The sequence below is a fragment of the Anabrus simplex genome, chromosome 12 (genome assembly GCF_040414725.1).
Source record: "Anabrus simplex isolate iqAnaSimp1 chromosome 12, ASM4041472v1, whole genome shotgun sequence".
In the NCBI taxonomy this organism is placed as follows: Eukaryota; Metazoa; Arthropoda; class Insecta; order Orthoptera; family Tettigoniidae; genus Anabrus; species Anabrus simplex.
Window position 1 is genome coordinate 91686659 of NC_090276.1, and position 22794 is coordinate 91709452.

The 22794-nt window shown below is 39.6% G+C and overlaps 1 protein-coding gene across 1 annotated transcript in view; it reads left to right on the forward strand.

Moving 5' to 3' along the window:
• Nucleotides 1-22794, forward strand: part of FeCH (ferrochelatase, mitochondrial) — a 74334-nt gene that overhangs the window by 44038 nt on the left and 7502 nt on the right. Inside the window, exons 6-8 of the mRNA XM_067156427.2 lie at nucleotides 9395-9560; nucleotides 10806-10962; nucleotides 11046-11161. Coding sequence (XP_067012528.2) covers nucleotides 9395-9560; nucleotides 10806-10962; nucleotides 11046-11161 — 439 coding nt within the window. The remainder of the gene's footprint in view (nucleotides 1-9394; nucleotides 9561-10805; nucleotides 10963-11045; nucleotides 11162-22794) is intronic.

A 22794-nucleotide genomic window follows, 5' to 3' on the forward strand; every position in this document is an offset into this window, starting at 1 on the left:
GAAGCCTCCATGTCTCAGGCGGCAGCGCACTGGCCTCTCACAGTTGGGTCCGTCACTCCATGTCTGATTTGTGCTGGACAGCTTCTCCTCTGGGTACTCCAGTTGTCCCTGTCAGCTTTCATTCCAACAACACTCTCCAGTATCATCTCCTTTCATCTGGCAGTCACGGGAGTGCGACAGGCTTCATTTGTTCTATTCCTCCGGTCAAATGACTGGAAACTAGGCTGTGCATTTTCATTTTCATTCATTAAATATTTATATTAATGAAGCTTTTAATTCTTTAAAACATACACACCAAATTAAAGTAGAGAAATCAACATAACCACAAAATAGAAAATACATTTTGTTTATTCATTGTCCAACTCTACGGCTGAATGGTTAGCAGGCTGGCCTTTGGTTCAAGGGTTCCCGGGTTCAATCCCTGGCCAGGTCGGGATTGTAACTTTTGTTAGTTATTTCCCATGGCTTGGGGGTGGGGTGTTTGTGTCGTCTTCAGCATTAGAATTCATCTCAGGTAGGCCACATCATCACAGACGCCTCAAAAGTCATGCACCAGAACTGTCCAGAGGCCACAGACCCTTCTTATACTGTACATACGAAGGCCATCCGGAAAGTGGTACCCATTTGCGCAATAAAGACACAGGAGTAAATATTAACAAATATACACATTTTTATTGGAAAGAGCATGCTTTGCACTAATTCTCCACATAATCTCCAAGCAAATTTAGGCATTTGTCATAACGTGGGACGAGTTTTTGTATTCCAGCGTCATAGTCCTCCGCCGCCAGCGTATTGAGATACGTAGTCACGGCTCGTTTAAGTTCTTCATCGCTGTCAAATCTTTTTCCCACCAGAAAGTCTTTAAGCTTCGTAAAGAGATGAAAATCTGAAGGGGCCAAGTCCGGGCTATACGGGGGATGGTCGAAGGTTTCCACTTGAATTGTTGCAAAAGTTGTTGTGTTATGGCAGCTGCATGAGGCCTGACATTGTCATGAAGAAGAATGATGTCTGTAGACAATAGACCTCGCCGTCGATTTTGTATTGCCCGCCGTAATGTCTTTAATGTTTCACAATACGCATTAGCATTAATTGTGTCTCCACGGGCCATAAAATCAATGAACAGTACACCTTGGCGATCCCAGAAAACGGTTGTCATGAGTTTCCTGGTGGACAGAACTGTCTTGAAGTTTTTTTGGTTTGGTTGGTGAATGAGCATGATGCCACTCCATTGACTGTCGTTTACTCTCAGGTGATGCATAACAAACACATGTTTCGTCCACAGTAATGATGCGAGTCAGGAAAGAGTCTCCTTCATCGTAATAACGTCCCAGAAATGTCAGTGCTGCAGCCATACGCTTGGTTTTGTGCTCCTCTGTAAGCATGCGAGAGACCCACCTTGCACAGATTTTTGAATAATGCAGATGGTCTTTGACAATTTCATGAACAGTTGTTTGAGACACATTAGGAAAATGTTCACAGAGTTCATCAATTGTGACGCGCCGATCGTTTCTCACGCATTCGTCTACTGCGCTCAGCAGTTGTAATGACAGATGGTCTCCCTGAACGCTCCTCGTCGTGTGTATTTTCCCTCCCCAGATTGAAGTTGCAACACCAGTGCCGAACAGATGACTCACATTGTCTCCATACACCTCCGTTAATTGGCGATGAATATCACAAGGTCGAACGTTTTGTGCATTAAAAAATTTAATCACGGCCCTCACTTCACAACTGGCGGGGTTCTCAATTTGTTTAAACAATTTAAGTGATCACAGACACAACACAGGCAATGCTAGCGTCACGCAACCTCACACAGAGCAGCAGACAAGCCACTGACGTGGTCTGACCTTGCACAGCTGCTACCCGAGTCGTCAGCACTTCATGAGACGCTTAACGGGTACTACTTTCCAGATGGCCCTCATATTTACGGTCAGGAGGCACCGTTTTATAGAAAGATGTTTAAGTTTTCACTTTTTACCCTCGGAAAATGTTGAGATGTAGAGGCAATTTTAATGATAGTGGAGACCTTCGTTTAGAGGTATTTCGTGGCTAAACGGTTAGTCGTATCACAAAACAGATGGCACAATCTTGGTTATAGTATCTGCTCAATTGGAAGATGTCCTCAACAATTTCTATAAAACGGTACCTCTGGCTTTGCTTCTACTTACTTGTGCCAGGCTCCTCACTTTCATCTGTCCTATCCAACCTCCTTGGTCAACTCTTGTTTTTTTTTTTTCCGATCCCAACAGTATTAGAGCATTCAAGGTCTGGGGAGTCTTTCTTTGGCTGATATCTTCAATTTTCGAAGTGTCGGATCCCTTCCATTTTTTTTCTCTCTGATTAGTGTTATATATAGTGTTATAAGCATTGTGCTTATCACATGTATAGCTTGCAGTGGTGTCGCTACCGGCCATTGTCTTGGGAAGGTGCGGTATTCAACCGATTAGCCTATGCCGCACTGCAGCGAATCACTGGCAGTTTTTGACGATTGAGTTTCCTGAATTTTATTTTGCTATCTCAATCAGAACCCATATTTTTGTCAAGTTATGAACTGCTCTTGCCTCTCATCTCATGCCATCATCTTGCTTTAGATCTTCCGTCACTGAGCTCGATAGCTGCAGTCGCTTAAGTGCGGCCAGTATCCAGTAATCAGGAGATAGTGGGTTCGAACCCCTCTGTCAGCAGCCCTGAAGATGGTTTTCCGTGGTTTCCCATTTTCACAGCAGGCAAATGCTGGGGCTGTATCTTAATTAAGGCCACAGCCACTCGCTTCCTTCCCAGCCCTTTCCTGTCCCATCATCGCCATAAGACCTATCTGTGTCGGTGCGACGTTAAGCCAGTAGCAAAAAAAAAAAAAGATCTTCCGTCTGGTACACCACACCATACATTCCTCCTTTCTCGTGACTTGCGCCGTGTACCTCACATCTTCATGACATGTGACATAGACCGACTGATTTTATCAAGAGATTGATTGATTGATTGATTGATTGATTGATTGATTGATTGATTGATTGATTGATTGATTGATCGATCAGACATTTAACAATTTATACAAAATATATCCCTCACTGGTTCACTTGACTGTACCTTCAACACTTTGAGTGTAATTACGACGTATTCCTTTGATCTGGTGTTTACTGTAGATATGTCATGCCTAATTTGGTGATGTATCCATGTGACTGCTTCTTCTCCATATCATATGACTTCTTGGTAAGTCTGTATGGTATGACTTCATTGCAAGTGTGTCCTTCTATGACTCCGTGGTAAGCCTTCCCGTCCGTATCTTCAGCTAAGTGACCGACCAACCATGGCCTCACTCTCTCAATGACCAATGACTAATGGCTCACTGAGTCTTCTCCATCTCGTTCACACTCCGACCAACTGTGGCCTCTGCTTCCAATTGAATAATGACTGACGCTACAATATGCAGCCACCTTATATAGGCTGGTTGACACACCTACGTAATCTCCAGAAATAACTATGATCTACTCCCACCTCGCGACAAATAGTACACACTATGGCGAAATCGCCTGGGGCTCCCCTAGTTAACTCCCATGAACGTGAGCTCACCGCTAAATGCGCACGATGACGTAGCGATGACTTAGCAGAAATGCCAGCAATATTGCGACAAGCATTGCACAATTGAATTGAATAATAATTATAATACAATAATAGTAATCTCACAGATAAAATAATAATAGGACATAATAATAATAATAATAATAATAATAATAATAATAATAATAATAATAAAAACTAGAGGAATTATTTGCTTTTATTTGGGAAAAAGAAGAAATATCAAGTGATTGGAAAAATGCACTCATTCATCCTTTACACAAAAAAGGGGACCAAACTAACGTCAACAACTACAGAGGTATCTCTCTTCTTCCTATAGCATACAAAATTCTATCCAAAGCATTGCAGCGGAGGCTTGAAACACATCTAGATAAACAAATTGGTGAATACCAGGCAGGGTTCAGGAAAGGGCGTTCATGTGCTGAGCAGATTTATATTCTAAAATCACTTATAAAAATAAGATCTATGAGAAATCAGAAGAGGACAATCATAACCTTCGTTGATTTCAAAAAGGCATATGATTCCATAGATCGTGGAGTGCTCATGAACGTTCTGCAGGAGTTTGGAGTGGATGAGAAATCTCTGGCCATAATTCGGCAATCTCTTACAAACACTTTTTCTCAAGTCAAATTTATGGGCGAACTCTCAAATCCATTTGAGATAAAAACGGGTTTGAGGCAAGGAGACAGCCTTTCTCCACTACTCTTTAATTGCATTTTAGAAAAAGTTATTAGGGAATGGAGGCTGAGAATGAAGAATGGGGTAAAGATAGGTTGTGGAAAAAATGCGATGATGTTGGATTGCCTTGCCTTCGCAGACGATGTCGTTCTTATTACAGACAACCGTCAAACAGCCAAGAAACAAGTCAAAGAACTACAAAATGTTGCAGTCAAAACAGGGTTAAGAATCTCTTTCGAGAAAACAGCATTCATGGATTCTATAAAAAAAGGCGACACGGACAGACTTGTTACATTGTATGGGGATATCCAGCGTGTTTCAAAAATTTAAATACCTGGGAGAAATACTCACCCCCAATGGAGATGAAAAGGAGGGATTAAAGGAGAGGGTGAGAAGGATGGAGCTGGCATTCAGACTATGTCATGACACCTATAAGTCCAAGTCTCTCTCAATTCAGGCCAAGTTAAAACATTACTGCACAGTGGTTAGAACAGAGTGCCTTTATGGAGCAGAAACCTTGACGAGGATGGCTGACCCAGTCCTTGAAAAAAGAGAAAGAAGATTCTTGCGAAAAATCTTAGGCCCTAGAAAGTCGACGAGTGACCCAAACACATTCCGGTTAAGATCGAATTTGGAGCTCTATAAGACAGTAGAAAGAATCACGACTGTGATGAGAAAAGGGAGACTGACGTTTTATGGACATATCAAAAGAATGAACCCTGAGAGATTGACCAACAGGATACTTCTTCTGCAGGAAAGGTGGAAAAAACAACCGGGATGGCTTACACACGTGCACAATGACTTGGCAGAAATAGGTATCAAGGAGGAGGATATAAAAGAAAGGACATCATTTAGGAAGAAGGTTGCGGGATTGAGGGATGCGTCTGAAGAGCAACATGCGAAGCCACGGAACATCTCGGTGGAAAAACGAGCAAGAAGAAGTCAAAGACTCAAGAATCTTTGGCGAGAGTGTAAAGAGAAGGGTATCAGTCTGCGTGACAGAAGGAAGATTGTGTAAACGTGGCCCACAGGTGGCCGTATCGATTAATAATAATAATAATAATAATAATAATAATAATAATAATAATAATAATAATAGAAGCTCACTGGAAGAGATCATGTGCAGTGGAGCTCCGCGATCTTAACATCTTTTCTTGCGTTCTGTGTAATGTTAATGGGTATCAGGGAGTATTTGAGCATTTAATTGGAGCGGTGGTTGTGTGAACGTGTTATCTTAAGAGTCTAGAGCTTGTTTTAGTTTATTTGAGGGCATAATTTTATTTCATTTTATTGCCCTAAATGCCTCCATGCTGGATTTTGCTACAATTGCTCCATAGATAAATTACTAAGAGTGTATTTTGGTTGCTAACCTTGCCCTAACAACCACCCACTCGCTAAATTTTCGTGGTCTCCATAGATACTACCAACTAGATATATAACTCCACTCTTCCATTGAGGCGTTTCTAAGGCAACAGATCTTTGCCTACTGTTGGGAGCCATCTTGGTGGTCTGCGATAATACAATAATAAACACCAGCTACCCGTACGGATTAACAACCCTTACGATGAGAGTGAATCAGACATCACTGATTCACTCGCCCCGGGCTCATGCCCCCAGCTAAAATCAACCATGAATGTAGCATGATGGAAACAACAGCAACAAAGCAACTACCTCAGTCCCGAGCTGACAACAGCAAAGGTAAACCTGGTCATTCGGATTCTGGGGGACCAGGACATCATGCTGGGAAGAGCTTCCCAAAACTCTTCAAACCTAAGGAAACCAAATTCATTGGTACACTAAACACACAAACGCTGACCAAAATAGGGAAACTCAAGACAGTCACGGATACTTGTGACAGATTTAGGATTCTGATACTTAAAATACAAGAAACACGATTTCGCGACTCCGATCATTTTGACTCCTGTGGTTACCGCTTCTACAAGGGGAAGCCAGCAACAAAAGTGCCAAATAGCAACCTATATGTGTTGGGAACTGGATTCCTAGTACACAACAGCATCCAGAACTCTGTGATAAATTTCATGTCACCTTCAGAACACCTCTCCTTGCTCACAGTTAAATGCGCCAATAAAGCCTATACACTAATTAATGCACACGCTCCAGTCAACAGTGAACCTGACAAAAACAAGGTTGAAAAAGTTTGGTCACAACTCGAACGGGCACTTACCAAGATCCCTCAGCATCATGTAAAAATCCTCCTTGGAGATTTTAATGCGCAAATCGGCAGAGAAAGGGAACACAGGCATATTACTGGATGTTTCTCAGCACACAAGAAGACTAACGCAAATGGACACCGTTTAATCAACGTATGTGGAATGGGAAACCTCCAGCTGATGTCCACACACTTTAGGAAACCTCCACAAAAAATGACCACATGGAAATCGCCGATCAGTCACCTAGGCGAATACCTGATCAACCATGTAGCAATTACCAGAAAATTTTCCCCTGAAATTATGAACATCAGGGTACGCAAAGGTTATGTAGAGTCAGACCACCACCTCTCACAAATCAAAATCCGTTTCAGACCCAACCGAAGGAAATACCAAAAACCTACAATCCCACGCATTGACCCAGGTTATCTGCAAGAACATGCACATGAGTTTGCCCAGTCATTGCGTGCAAATGCAAAAACATGGGATGCACTCCTTGAGACTATCCAAGAATCATCTAGGAAACTTGGCCAACCACCCCGTAAACGGAAACATAGATGGTGGACTTCGGATTGTGACAGAGCACTGGAAACACGTATGCGAGCCTGGAAGAATTGGCACAGTCATCAAACACCAGAGAATTGGCATATCTTTTCAGAAACTCAGAAGCAAACGTCCAAAAGACTCAGACGAATTAAACGTGCATACCATAACAAGAGATTAGAGGAGATCGATAATGACTTCAATCGGAATAACACGAGAAATTTCTACAAAACTTTTCGCGAAGAACTGACCAGCTACAAGCCACCCACTCTTTCTTTTCGATGCCCTGACGGAACTCTTGAGACAAATACAAAGGCTAACTGTGACATCCTGAAACAACACTTCAAAAAGTTACACAACTGCGAATCACCAACTGAGAAACTTCAATTCCACATACCCACTCCAAACCCAGATTCCCTTCCACCGACTCATGAGGAGATAAGGAGCATCATATTACATCTCAAAAACAATAAAGCACCAGGAGAAGATGGTGTAATCGCCGAGATGCTGAAGATTGGAGGGGATCAAATGATCGACCAATTACAGGTCATCATTGCGAACATATAGGAAAGTGAAGTCATACCTGTAGATTGGAAAACTGCCCTGATCCATCCACTGCATAAGAAAGGTGACAAGATGGATCCAAACAACTACCGAGGTATTTCTCTTCTGTCAATAGCATACAAAATTCTTTCACGTGCTCTGCTTACCAGATTGGAACAACAGACAGAAGATAAGATCGGCGAATACCAGGCGGGCTTCCGTCCACATCGATCGTGCGTGGAACAGATCTGGAACCTGAAGATGATACTCCAACACTGCCAGTCAAACCGCACAGTGGTCACTTTCGTAGATTTAAAAAAAGCATACGACTCAATAGACCGTGGTACCCTGTTCAATGTTCTTCAAGAATACGGTGTTGATAACAAAACAGTCACGTTAATCCAACAAACCTTAACAGATACAACCTCTAGGGTGAAGTTCATGGGTGAAATCTCTGCACCCTTTGAAATAAAAACAGGCGTTAGACAAGGTGATGGATTGTCCCCACTTCTGTTCAACCTAGTACTGGATAAGGTCATTAAAACGTGGGAGAAAGAAGTACCCGGAATAAACATGGGAACGAAAAGTAAACGGATTAACATTAAATGCCTTGCCTTTGCTGACGATCTAGCAATAATTACCCGGACTCCCGAAGAAGCCAGGCACGCCATCGAGAAGCTTCACGAGATTGCAATCAAAACTGGTCTCCACATCTCGTATGAAAAAACGCAATACATGGACTGCAAGTGCACACACCTAACATCACTAGCGACCAAATATGGCAACATTTTACAAGTCAAACAATTCCAGTACTTGGGTGAAATTATTGGTGATTCAGGCAATGAAAAAGCAGCCAACAAAATGCGCACAGAAAAACTACGTAAAGCATACCTAATCACCTGGAACTTCTACAATAAGAAATCAATATCCACAAAAGCCAAACTCCGACACTACCACACCGTTGTCCTCCCTGAGGCACTCTACGCAACTGAGACATCAGCACTTACCATTAACATCAAGGACATTGAGAAAATTGAACGACAGGTACTGAGGAAGATATTTGGGCCTAAGTTTCAAGAGGGTAAATGGATGCGAAGAAGCTCGGAAGAACTCTATGCATTAACTGAGCGATTCTCTTCAGTCGCACGCAAACAGCGTATGAAATTTTATGGACATTTAGCACAAATGGATGACTCACGACTGACTAAGAAGATATTTCTTATTATCAATGGAAACCAACAATCCAAAGCTCGCTGGCTAGTGGATGCACAAAAGGACCTCGCAGAAGTCGACGTTGATCCAATGGCAACCACAAGGAATACATACAGACAAAAGATCAACAGCCATAAATTTGCACCCAAGAATCCATCTGAGAAAAGCTTGAAACTCAAAAACTCGTGGACACAAGAAAGACGGCAGGCCCATAGTGAAAGGATGAGGAAGTTTTGGGAAGATAAGAAGAACAAGAAGATGAAGAATACCAGTGCTATTTAATGGTTCCACGTGCTCCTTAAGGGGCTAATCGAATGTATATATATATAATAATAATAATAATAATAATAATAATAATAATAATAATAATAATAATAATAATAATAATAATAATAATAATAATAATACAGATATCACCTTGTAATGGGATTTGAACCGTTACAGTGGGAACATACAATTTTATAACTGTAGACTGACCTGTTTGCTCAACTGTGGAGTGGCATACTCTTGACTCAGACATGTTCCACATGCTGCTCCCACTCTGAACCTGGTTGATGAAATCTGTGGCTCACATGAAGTTTTCTCTGGTGGTGACGTAGTGCAGTTGTTTCACGTCTTATGAAAGAGGTTGCTGTTCCAGCCACAGTAAATGACGCTGAATGTTATTGTGTTAACAGGAAACTGCCTGCTGGTGTCAAGTGGAACGTCATAGACAGGTGGGCCACACATCCGCTGCTTGCCAAGTGCGTGGCCGAGAGGATCCGTACGGAGCTCGACCAGTTTGACGAGAGCTGCAGGAATGACGTACTGATAATGTTCTCGGCCCATTCGCTGCCGCTCAAGGTTAGTGTGGACAGACCTATACCTTGGTTATTAACTTTCACTCTCTTAGAGGCCAATCAGTCAAAATGACTACAACGGCTCAAGTAGTTGTAAACTCTTACACTGAGCACAACTCAAAACCTGTGCTTCTTCAGACATCAACCTTTTATGTTCCCAGCACTTTTAAAATAAACTCCTGGGGTTTGGGATACAGGACTTGTTTCACAAACGACTGTTTAAACCTAACAAACAGTTCATTCATCATCATCATCATCATCATCATATAGGTATTCTGTCTTATGGCAGGTCTTGTCATGGGAAGAACCTCTTTCACTGTTGCCTGTCCTGGGCCAAGTTTTTCATGTCTGAATATTTATTTCCTTGGATATTGTCTATCATTTGATATTTTTTCCTTCCTCTTCCTTGTTTGCCTTTCACCATTCCTTCTATTCTTTCTTTCAGTAAACAGTCCCTCCTCAAACAATGTTCGATCCAGTTCATTTTTCTCCTTCTAATGATTTGCAACATACTTCGTTCTTCTCCAACTCTTTGTAATACCTCCTCATTCGTTACCCGGTCTTCCCATTTCACTCATTCTATTCTTGTCCATACCCACATCTCTATGCCTCCAAGCTTCTCTCATCTCCCTTTCTCAATGTCCAAGTCTCTGCGCCATACAGCGCTATGCTCCAAATATAACACATAGCAAGTCTTTTCCTCAGATCTTTGTTTAGTGGTCCACAAAGTAATTTTGATTTTTTCTTAAAGCCTTCTTTTGCTGTGGCAATTCTTTTCTTATTTTCTGTTGTGCATTACATATCATCTCATTATTAGGAGGTAAAACTGGATATTATGTGAATGGTATGCAGCTTTTACAGAATTTCTAAACAACAGTTTTACAGGAAGAAAGGACTCTCAGAGTTACATATGGAGGTGTCTTCTTTTGAGTTATGACACTTGAAGGAGTAAACTATCTGAACTAGAGCGCACCAAGGAGTTCAGTGTTGTGTAACAGTACTTTCATCAATTACTGATGGTTAGTTTATAACTTCTTCTTGTAGCCATTTCTCTCTTGGTCTTCATTCAGACATCCTTCTCTGCAGTCGTTCCTCGTACATTCTCCACCTGTGCCCGTAACCTTGACTTTTCTATTGTACAGGAGCTGTTATCTATCACTCTTATTCATCCATCTATCCAGTCCTTCATTACCAGGGATGTAGTTGGTGTTGTACGTTGTGCCCCGACAGAAGTTAAGACGTGTTGCAGGCCGTGAACCGAGGCGACGCCTACCCGTTTGAGGTGGGTTCCACTGTTCAGCTGGTAATGCAGGAGCTGGGCTACTCTAACCCACATTCCCTGGTGTGGCAGTCAAAGGTGGGCCCGCTGCCGTGGCTGTCTCCTGCTACCGACGATGCGCTCAAAGGTATTCCCTCGCTCTCCTTACGTTGGTTTCTGCTCTAAAGGTAAAGTTGCAGACTGATGGAAAATCTGACTCCCTCCTTACAGCCTACGTCAAACAAGGGAAGAAGAACTTCATCCTGGTGCCTATCGCTTTCGTCAACGAGCACATCGAGACTTTGCACGAGATGGACATCGAGTACTGCCATGATCTACAGAAAGAGGTGTGTATTTACTAATGTAGGACACTAATAGATATGTCCCATACAGTCCCATGCAAATTAATGGAAGGTTTCTTTCTTACAATTTCTGTGCCAATCACCACTGAGCAGGTCCCAGTATTCAAGGCAACCACAGACTGTGACATATCAACAATCCACATCAAGGTACTTACGTTTGGCACAGACAGGCTGGACACCCATACCCATACAGAAGAGAGGAAGACCTGCATCTTTAATTTATCCCCGAAAAAGCTTGGCTCATTGATTAGATAAATAAATGTTGAACTCCTCAGTGATTTGCTACACATTTAATAAATGAACATATGGGGATACAAGTAAATAATCTCCTACACCATAATTAAAAGAATACTATACTGTGTTACTGCCTGTTTCAAATGAAATGAAAGATAATGAACAAATTGCCTGTCAAGCTTATGAAAGAGTTTACCTTATAATACAAATGACAATTGGTAATTAAAATATACTACTACATGTTTCATCTTGTATTCTGAAGATACATGGTTAAAGTTAAAGTAGCTTAAATACCATTTAAAACTAAAAGATAAAGGTATCACAGGTATCACATAACAAGAAATGGGTAAAATTATATAAAGGCTAAAATATAAAGTCATCATTGTTTAAAAGTCTTTCAGTGACTGTAAAATAAGGCACAAACTTGGGCTCTTCTTAAAATAAATCATGTTAATTTAGATGTTATAATACTATTTGTTGAGTCTGGAGAAACGCTTCACTTGTGCTGTGTGGGACGTTGTGTGAAATCATGCTCAAGCCAGGTATTGAGAGGACATATCTGTAACAAACAGGAAAAGGCTGTTAAGCATTGAGAGCAAAAAAAAAAAAAAGTAAATTGCCTCACGTCTTTGCTGGCATCTGTGATGAGGAAGTCGAGGCTCGTACCAGTACTGTGGCCTCGTGGTTTTGTCCATCTCTCAAATAACTAAAAAATTCACAATCTTCTTACATCAGACCCGTTAGTCCATGCTCCTGGCAGGTTGCTGCAGCATTTCCTCATCTATTCCATTGATTTCAGTCGTGATGTTGGTCCTCAAATCTTAAGTTGTTCATAGTCAATTTTGATACCTTTTATCCTTTAGATAACCTCACAGGAAATAATCAGATGTCATTGTCTGGTGATCTTGACAGCCACAGATATTTAGAAACTAGCTGACTCAGTTAATGTTTGGCAAGTCACTTCGTCTTGCGTTGTCCCTTAGTTCAGTGTCATCTAGTTGCTTGAAAAATTATTGGAAAATGTCCTTGTAATGGTCTGTGTTCACCGTATCTGAGAAGAAGAATGGAGGCACTATTTGGTTTGCCGAGACTGCACACCAAACTCCAACCATGAGGGTTGTGCAAGGCCCAGATGTGGGTATTTTGATAATTCACGTAACCAGTGAGATGGAACCAGGTCTCATCTGTGAACCATGCAGTGTTCAGAATTCCTGGTAGTCACACAATAAAATCCAAGAACCGTGTGCAGTAACAGACTTTTTTTTCCTTACAGTAAAATAAAAATGGTTAAAGGTCCACCTTTTCAATACAATGAATATTTATTGATGGGAGTATATATCACATAACGTTCAAAGAAGATTGGTACTAGTTTCGACGCTCATTGCGCAACATCATCAGCCAACGAATCAATTGAGCAAAATACAACTTATCAAATAGCAATTTATAACACATGACAGCAAATACAAGGACTAATGTTGAAAGCTAAATTGTAATGAAAGCAAATCAAAGAAGGTAACACAACTGTTAACGTTTGATACACGAGAAAGTAGTCCAGCTTGAGGTTTGTAGAACATAAGGGGGAATGCACCTACTAAGGCAAATTTAAATGTAACGTTAAAATGATCAGGGTATGGTGCGTATGACCATCTAAAACATATGACAGCACCTATAAAGTCACTGTTAGATTATAACCAGTTGAAATGATGAGGTGCATCTGACAGTAAAATATAAAATTTTTGAGAAGGTATGCCAGTTGTTGAGTCTTGATAAACAAGAGAATAGTCCAGCTTGAGGTGCATAGATCATAAGCACGCTGCTCAAGGTCTCCACATTTCCATACTGAACTGGGAATCGTGACGTTGATTCAAATTATGATCTTCACACGACCACATTATTGGCTTCGAAACCACCTGAATTAAGCCTGTTAATTATCACAACTTAAGTCCGACTCATTGGCTGAATGGTCAACGTACTGGCCTTCAGTTCAGAGGGTCCCGGGTTCGATTCCCGGCCGCATCGATGATTTTAACCTTCATTGGTTAATTCCATTGGCCCAGGGGCTGGGTGTTTGTGCTGTCCCCAACATCCCTGCAACTTACACACCACACATAACACTATCCTCCACCACAATAACATGCAGTTACCTACACACGGCAGATGCCGCCCACCCTCATCGGAGGGTCTGCCTTACAAGGGCTGCACTCGGCTAGAAATAGCCACACAAAATTATTAATTATTATTACTGCAACTTAAGTGAACAAGGTTTATTCTTCCTACTGATAACATACGTTACCGTATGATCTATGCACCTCAAGCTGGACTATTCTCTTGTTTATCAAGACTCAACAACTGGCATACCTTCTCAAAAATTTTATATTTTACTGTCAGATGCACCTCATCATTTCAACTGGTTATAATCTAACAGTGACTTTACAGGTGCTGTCATATGTTTTAGATGGTCATACGCACCATACCCTCATCATTTTAACGTTACATTTAAATTTGCCTTAGTAGGTGCATTCAAGTGTTGTATATAGATACACCTTATGTTCTACAAACCTCAAGCTGGGCTATTTTCTCGTGTATCAAACCTTAACAGTTGTGTTACCTTCTCTGATTTGCTTTCATTGTGTTAACTTGTTATAATTTAACTTTTAACAATTAGTCCTTGTATTTGCTGTCATGTGTTTTATATTTCAACTAGTCATCGTTTAACATTTGTCTTGTAGGTGCTGTCATGTGTTATAAATTGCTATTTGATAAGTTGTATTTTGCTCAATTGATTCGTTGGCTGATGATGTTGCGCAATGAGCGTCGAAACTAGTACCAATCTTCTTTGAACGTTATGTGATATATACTCCCATCAATAAATATTCATTGTATTGAAAAGGTGGACCTTTAACCATTTTTATTTTACTGTAGTCCCAGTTCAATACAGAACAGAATGAAGTTTCTAACTTTCAATTGTTTTTCCTTATTGAGCTCCAGCAACTCATGAATGGCAGTCACCTTCTATGACATTGGGTGCCTTTTGACATATGGAATATGAATTCCCTGTCTCCTGAGACAAATGCCATAACGATTTCCGAGGAGACCATAACAAACAAGTCTGAACATCATCTGCCACGTCTGTCATATCACTGTGCGATGCTTGCTGGACTCACTCAACAAAGACCGAGCTGTTTCCAACTTTCTCCCTATAGTCAGTAGAGTTTATGTACACATGTGGAGATGGAGGCACTTCCGTGTATGTGGGGCTTGCCCTTTCTACATCTACCACCCCTAAATTGTACATGTACAATTTAAGGAAAATAAATAATAATAATAATAATAACAACAACAACAACAACAACAATAATAATAATAATAATAATAATAATAATAATAATAATAATAATAATAATAATAATAATAATAATAATAATAATAATCAGTATCATGTTTCTCTTAGGAGAATAGCGCACACCATACTCTCTTCTGAATGCTTTTTGTGTCGCTACAGTGGGACTTCAAAGTCCAATCATTTTTCAGTAAAAATGCTCACTTAGGCAATGTCTACTGCACCTCGAACGAATGTACGGTAAAACAACAAGTGAGCAGAATTGACAAAACAGTATTGACACCTAACAAAGAATAAGTTGCATATTATTGGCAAATGTTGGTGAGTGAATCTCCTAGAATTTCCTCACATTTTGAAAGCAATCTTATCTTCCTATTGGCTATCGGACAAGTGGGTTTGTTTTGAAAACCATCCAGTTTATATAATTCACCCTGTACAACAAATAGATGAGTCTTGGTGATAAAAATAATTTTCATGTCTGTTAGCCCTTCACCTGTTTTCAGACCAACGAGGTGTCGCTACACATTGCTTATTCTTCAATCCCCCACTTTTTGTGCATTGTTTCTATGTTGATTGGATTGAATAATAGTTGCTTACATGAGTGTTTTATGTTAAATGTGCATTATTAAATAATTAAAACTGTTCCCAGTGGCAATCTACAATGGCTATTTTTTATCATGTGAAATTAATTTCATTTTGGTCCATATGGACAATTAGCACTATTAACAAGGATTGGACGGTCCACCTGTTCAATATCGTTAATTATAAATAAATCTATATATATATAATGCAAGATGTCCTGACTGACTGATAATCAACGCACAGCAAAACCTATTGAAGATAATTGCATGAAAATTTGAGGACATGTTTCTTTCCGTAGCTTAGATGCGCACTAAGAAAGGATTTTAAAAGGGTATAAAGGGGTGAAATGTGATTTTACTTTTTTGTTGAATTTCTCCGTTTCTGTGAAAAATATTGTACTTACATTCATTCAGATATTTATTTTCATATATCATAAATACTGTTTTAAAAGAAATTTTTAAAATTCCGATTTGAAAGGGGTGAAAAGGGGTGATATGTCGTTTTACATTTGTGTTCAATATCTCCGTATTTTGAACAGTATTGTACATATATATTCATTTAGTCTTCCAAATCGTCTAAATAGTATAGCAAAAATCTTGCATTTCTTGAAAAGTCAATGGAAATATATTGCGCGCATGAATCTTTGGCTTTTGCTAATTGAAAAATGGCCGCGGCACTTTCCAACATATAAGTGTACGTGCCAATTCACACTGCTTCCGTGTATTTTAAGACGGTAATAAACCAAATCCTTAAAGAAAAGAAAATACAATTAACAGTATACAGGCCTACATAATATACAAATGTTTGTGAGTGAATTCATGATACGATGTTTTACGCTGCGTTGATAGCGCAACGGTTAAGATTACAGACTGCAATAATGCAGGTTTGAATTTTCCTGTTGGCGGCCTTTTTTAACACAGGAATATTGTTTTATTAAGGAGATTTATTACAGTTTTATATTTTGTTAGTGAGTTATGCAGCCGCTTACAGTTTAAATGAATTGTTTCATCAGGACAACTGGTAAAACAGGCCAGGCAAAAGCAGTACCAATTCAGCGCGCGCATGCGTCATTAGCAAAGCTGTCTATGGTTCGAAGATATGTCACTCATATTGACGAAGGACGGACCGGAGGCAACTTGCATAATATTGTCGACGAGTAATGAAGTGGGTGTGATAGAACTCTTGAGCAATAAGGGTTGAACCTTGGCAATCCTTGCTAATAACTATTCCTCCTCAGAAGAGTGCCGACTTTTCGTGTCAGAAGATTCAACTTATGGCAAAACATGTGAGTTGATGGAAGCAGGCAAAATATTTCCATTCCGCTTTGAAGTTTATCGTGATCAAAAGTTATACTGGACATTTAGTGATGAAGCTAATCCCGTAAAAAGATTGCCATTTACTGGTAATTTCTCTAACGGACATTTTGATGTACTGTATATGAATGTTTATGCGAAGAAACAAGTGCTTCATTCGTTGTTACAAAAGTTTCTGAAAAACGTCGTACTCGATACTCAAATGCTACGAGAAAAATACAATTTAAAAAAGAAGCAGCCACATTTTTACAGAAATATCCTTCCACACATACCATTGTTGCAAGTAAGTACCAAAAGAAAAATCCTGAAGTCCATAGAGCAGCGGCAGTCACGTACCAGAAGAATAACCCCAAGGTTCATAGAGCAGCGGCAGCTACACACCAGCAAAATAATCGTGAATATCACAGGACAATTCAAACGCGATATGAGCAACATGACCCTGGGGTTCGAAAAGAAAGACGATTGCGTCCATGTAAAATTAAGTTTCGTTCCGGGATGTCTTATGATCCTGAAATTAATTAGGAAGATAACAGCTTGATAACCACTGGTACAATTATCAATAAATGCCAATTCTGCCATGCTTTAAAGTGGAAAGATGAAACACCAGGCATGCGTTGCGATTCTGGCAAGGTTCAGCTGCCACCACTCTAATCTCCACCTGAACCATTGTACAGTTACTAATGGGTGTCCATCCAGATCATGGTCATTTTTTTTGATTGAATTAGAAAATATAGCAGCTGTTCTCAAATGACATCTTTTGGTGCTAAGCATGTCATCCAACCTGGCTTTATGCCAACTTTCAAAGTACAAGGTCAAATTTATCATTCCATAGGTAGTCTATTGCCAAATGCTCATCAAGATCCTGGATTTTTGCAGATTGACTTTAATGAGACGGCTAATGAAATAAATGAAGCATTGCTTACATATTTTGATGCAGAAGAAATAGAGTATAAATCGGTCTACACGTGTTATGACCATACACAAATTACATTTAAAATTAAGCATGAACACTTTGCTTACAAAAATATTGTATTGAAATTGTCTCATGATACAACTGAATAATCAACCTCAACAAAGAATAAAACAGTTTCTATATAAATGCTGTGGTCGACATGCGCGCATTCTACTTGGATATAACAACACGGTATTACAAACGGACGATGCTGTCAATTATCCAGTAGAATTCCTAAATACTCTTAATCCTCCAGGATTCCCATCTCACAGACTTCGTTTGAAACTAGGAGCACCTGTAATGTTGTTATGTAACCTCAAACCACCTAAGTTGTGCAGTGGCATTAGATTACGTGTGACGGGGTTAAAAAACATAATTTAAGCTACTGTTATTACTGAGTGTTCTCCAGGAGAATTTAATTTAACAGCGAACTCGGAATACACTGAAACTTATCAATTCCGGCCGAAGCCGGGGCGAGAAAACACGTCATTTACGTTCAGGTCTTACATTTCTTACGAAAGTCAATGAACGCATAAGGTTGGTTCGGTGGACTTCAAAAGAAAATGGGAAATAAAATAATATAATGGGACATAACTCAACTAGGTCGCGAGCGAAGCCGCAGGCAAAGCGCTAGTGTGTGTATAAAAGACTAACTCCGATAGACTGCAATCAATGCCCAGCCTAAACTACTCGACATACAGAAATGCAATTTTGGGGATATATTTATATTATAAGTAGGTGCTCACTAAGGGAGATTTTTTGATATTCTGTCGCTAAGGGGGTGGAGGGGAGGTGGATTTGTTTAAATGAGTAGATCTGTATCTCAAAAACTTAATAGTTTACACATGTAAAAATTTGTGTTTGAAATCTATTTTAAAAATAAAGGAATACATTTTTTTTTCTAAATTTCTCCTTAAGGGCGCTGAAAAATGGTGAGAAAAGGGTTAAATACCTTTTATGAGGATACTTATGTCTCAAAAACTGAAGATGTTACAGACATCAAAATTGGTATTTGGAATCCCCTTTAAAAATTAAAAAATCTTTTTTTGTTTTGTTTTAGGAAAATTCACTTTGCGAGGGGGGGGGGGGTGAACAGGAGTGAAAAATGGATGAATTTTAAAATGAGTTTATTAAGAGTATATTTTTTAAAATGTAACATTTTAGAGATGTAAAAATTGGAATTTGGAATCTCCTCTGAGAGTAAAGAAACAAGCATCATTTGTTTTTGGAAAATCCACTTAAGGGAGTCTTGAAAAGAAGTGGAATAGGGATTGAAGTATTTTTGTGATACTTATCTCTGTATATAAATAAAATTGTAATGACCCTGTGTCTGTACATTGACTATTTTGGTGAAATTTTCGTACATTTATCACTTTCAGGTGTGATAATGACCATCTGCATATATTTTAGCTTAGGTTTCCTGAAAGTGCTCATTTTTACCCCTCTCACCCAAATCAAGATGGCAGCACAATCTACCAGACAAGCTAGAAAATTGTAATTCAGTAATCGACAGAAAAGTTCAAAGATGTTTAAGTTTTCACTTTTTACCCTCGGAAAATATTGAGATGTGGAGGCAATTTTAATGAGAGTTTTGACCTTTATTTAGAGGTATTTCGTGGCTAAACGGTTAGTCGTATCACAAAACAGATGGCACAATCTTGGTTCAATTTGGCATGATCTACAACTTTGGTCCTATGACTTTTTGTCGTCTCTCTATCCCTTATGCGTTAAATTTGGCTGTATTTCTTGATTGTACGTATATTTTGCAGTTTTTACACATATAATTCATAGTTTGACACACTTACGGGAAAGACCGAATCATCCAATTCGGTATGAACATTGGCTATATGTGAGCCAGATTCTATGTTTGTAGCTGTCACATAAGTATCCGAAAAGTAATGCAGTGTGTGAAATCCTTACCCTAACTTCTCCCTATTCAACGTTTCCTACTCAATCTAGCGCATAAATAGAGGAGATACGAGAAAATGTCATAGGACCAACCATAGACAGCTAAAATAGGCGTCTTATGAGAAAAATTTGTCAATACTAAACATCTTCAAGACCATGAGTTCCAAATCATTTTCTACCAGTGGAGCGGCAGATGTGCGTGTAACTTGCCTCATGCCGCCATAACCTTGAGATGCTCCCAATAAGCCTTTTGGCATTCTTTTTTGGAATTCCGACAAACCCCGTTCCATTCTTGGATGCATTTTCGATAAATTTAAAACCTCTGATTGGCCATACATCACAACATTTCACAAGAAAAAGAAAGTTTTCATGCCACAATTTTCTCAAAAGTTCACTATTTGAATTATTTGTCATCCCTACTTGAAAAGTTTAAGCACAATAATGTAGATTTCTGTTCCATAAGGAACTTGAGAAATATTTGTCTTGAAGGAGTTTATTCATAATTCCAATGTAATTGGTCAGTTATTGGGCATTATAAATTTTCCGGCTGACTCATTCTTAGTTGCCAGTGTTTCACCCTGTTGTGGCAATTTGGGCTCATCAGTTGCTAACTATCTTGATTTTTACATCGCGCCGTTCACTCCGTGGCATCGCAGTTAATCCGATTGGTCAGGAGCCAGTTTGACCTTCAGTTCAGAGCACTGAACTTTATCTTAAACATGACCCTGTTTTTGTGTAGGCCTTGTGTCTTTTTGAAATAACATAAAACTGGCAGAGGTACCAGCCGTTGAAGTGGATTATCATTAATCACCCTCCACATCCCAGACAATTTTCGAGTCAAGTCCAAAGCATGCTCCTCCCTTCTCGATAATGACACCCCCTTTGCCCTTCCCGACAGCAATCAAATTTGCACACTACCTCTTAATTCAGTGATAAAACATTGCTTGTAACTCGTTTCGCACCCAGCAGCTGCTTTTCAGTAGGTTTTCTTCAAGCATCCTTCCCCCTCTCATGACATTTTTGTCTTCTGAACCATAAGAGATTCCAGTGTAGATGTGCCTAATGTAGGCCTCAGTTCTTTCAATCAAGTGTCCAGTACACTTAATATAGAAATACAACATTACTTAAGGATTTATAGCAGAGACGAGCTTATGTGTAGCAAAAGGAAGTGACGATTGAGTAAGTATCGTTGTCTCAGAAGCACTGAAACGAGGAGAATTTAGCAGAAATGCTTGAAAGGATTGAACATATTTCCTTCTTTTCTTTTCTCTGTAGAAACTGATTTCTTGATAATGTCAGTTTTTCTGTAATAATTTCCCCTTTGACCGTAATGCTGTAATCGTTGGCACCTCTGAACTGGTAACAGTTTATATTATTTCACGAAGAACTAAACTGTAGGCTCCGAGTCGTTAAACGTCATGTAAAAATTCAAAACTTTTCCAGAACATAAAAAAACATCAAAGTAAATCCACATTTCACATTAAAATGTCAATTTTGTGTAACCACATTATTTAGGGAGTGTGAAATTATGAAGTCTCGAACTACTGTAGTAAGAACATACAGTAGAACGTCTGTTGACCAGAATAGAGGTGGGAAGGTGGTTTCAGATAACTAACATTTCGGATAATAATTAAAATGTTTTAGAGGTTAAGAAACTTTCTTGGGGGCAGGCAATGACGGATACTCAACTACAACAATTTCTCCATCTATGAAAGTACAGCCTGCCTTATAGCTAAGAATTGTTAACATCATCACGCCAACAAGAAGAGCTCATTTATCATATTTTATTGGAGCTATCACTTGTGTCTTCACTTTATTAGAACCAAACATTTGTGCTCCACAACATTCTCCAAACAATATTTAACTGACGTATTTGGTAATCTGCGTGGTGTAGGGGCAGCGTGCCTGCCTCTCGCCCGGAGGCCCCAGGTTCGATTCCCGCCCAGGTCGGGGATTTTTCTCTCGAGCTGAGGGCTGGTTCGAGGTCCACTCAGCCTACGTGATTAGAATTGAGGAGCTGTCTGACGGTGAAATGGCGGCCCCGGTTTCGAAAGCCCACAATAACGGCTGAGAGGATGCTCCGTGCTGACCACACGACCCCTCATAATCTGCAGGCCTTCGGGCTGAGCAGCGGTCGCTGGGCAGGCCAAAGCCCTTTCAAGGGCGTTAAGTGCCGTGGGGTTTGTTTGGTATTTGGTAATCTGAATCATTTTAATGTGATTTTGTCCTTGCCTATTGTACTTATTCTTACAATTATTCGGCTGATGATGTCTACAAGATAGACGAAACATGTACCGACATTTGTTAATTGTTAATAAAAAATATTTTAGTATTGTAAAGGTGGAACAGTATTCGCCTGACAAAAAGAAGAAAAACCTCCATAAACCTGACCACGTAGTCCTATGTTGGCTAAAAAATAAATAAATAAATAAATAAAAGGTGAAACCTTTGAATGTACCTTTTGAAAAAAGAAAGTGGATGAAGACGATACATTGTTAACAAGTGTTCAAAGTATTGTATTCCCTTCACTATCTGATGTGTGAACCATAAAAACATAGCCTCATTTACTTTCTTATTGATATTGAAAACATTTCTTAGGAGAAACAGGAGGGGACCCCGTACTATGAAAAATGTAAAATTAAGCAATTTCGTCATTTGTACCAAAAGTTGAAGGGCTAAAGGGCCTGAAAAGGTTTCAAGTTGTGAGTCTTGGATAACTCCATCAAACAAAAAAACAAAATTGAAAATCACTTCCGGAAAAAGCCTAAAATCGGTTGTTTCTTTGCTTGTTTTCTTTTTTATTCAAATCGTAGCTAAATTAACTTATTTGCATAATTCTTTCTGTGATGTGTTCCTTGGTTCAATATCCTCAAGGGTTTTTGAGTTTTGAAAAATGTCCTCACTGAATGTATAGTTACAAGGGCGTAACTCTGCATTGACTTATATTAGCGCTCGTAGTGGTGCTTAAATGAAACAATTCTTTGACTCACATTAGCGCTCGTGGTGGTAGAAAAAGGCAAACTGCTAATCTAATCGACTGGATAATGGTGATTAAGCAAAGGAATAAATAAAGAATATGAGGCTAATCCCCAAAATAAGATCTCATGTTTTTTTATAAATAGAGAACTCTGTTCATGTGGCTGCTGGTCACAATATTGTGAAGAGTGTTTCCCCGTGCTCACATGCCGCACTGAGGCAGCCGGTCTTGGCTTGGCAGCCATTGAGAATGGAGTTCCCGTTGGATGTTACCGCCAAGTGCGAAGTACGTGCAGTTATTCGTTTTTTTTTA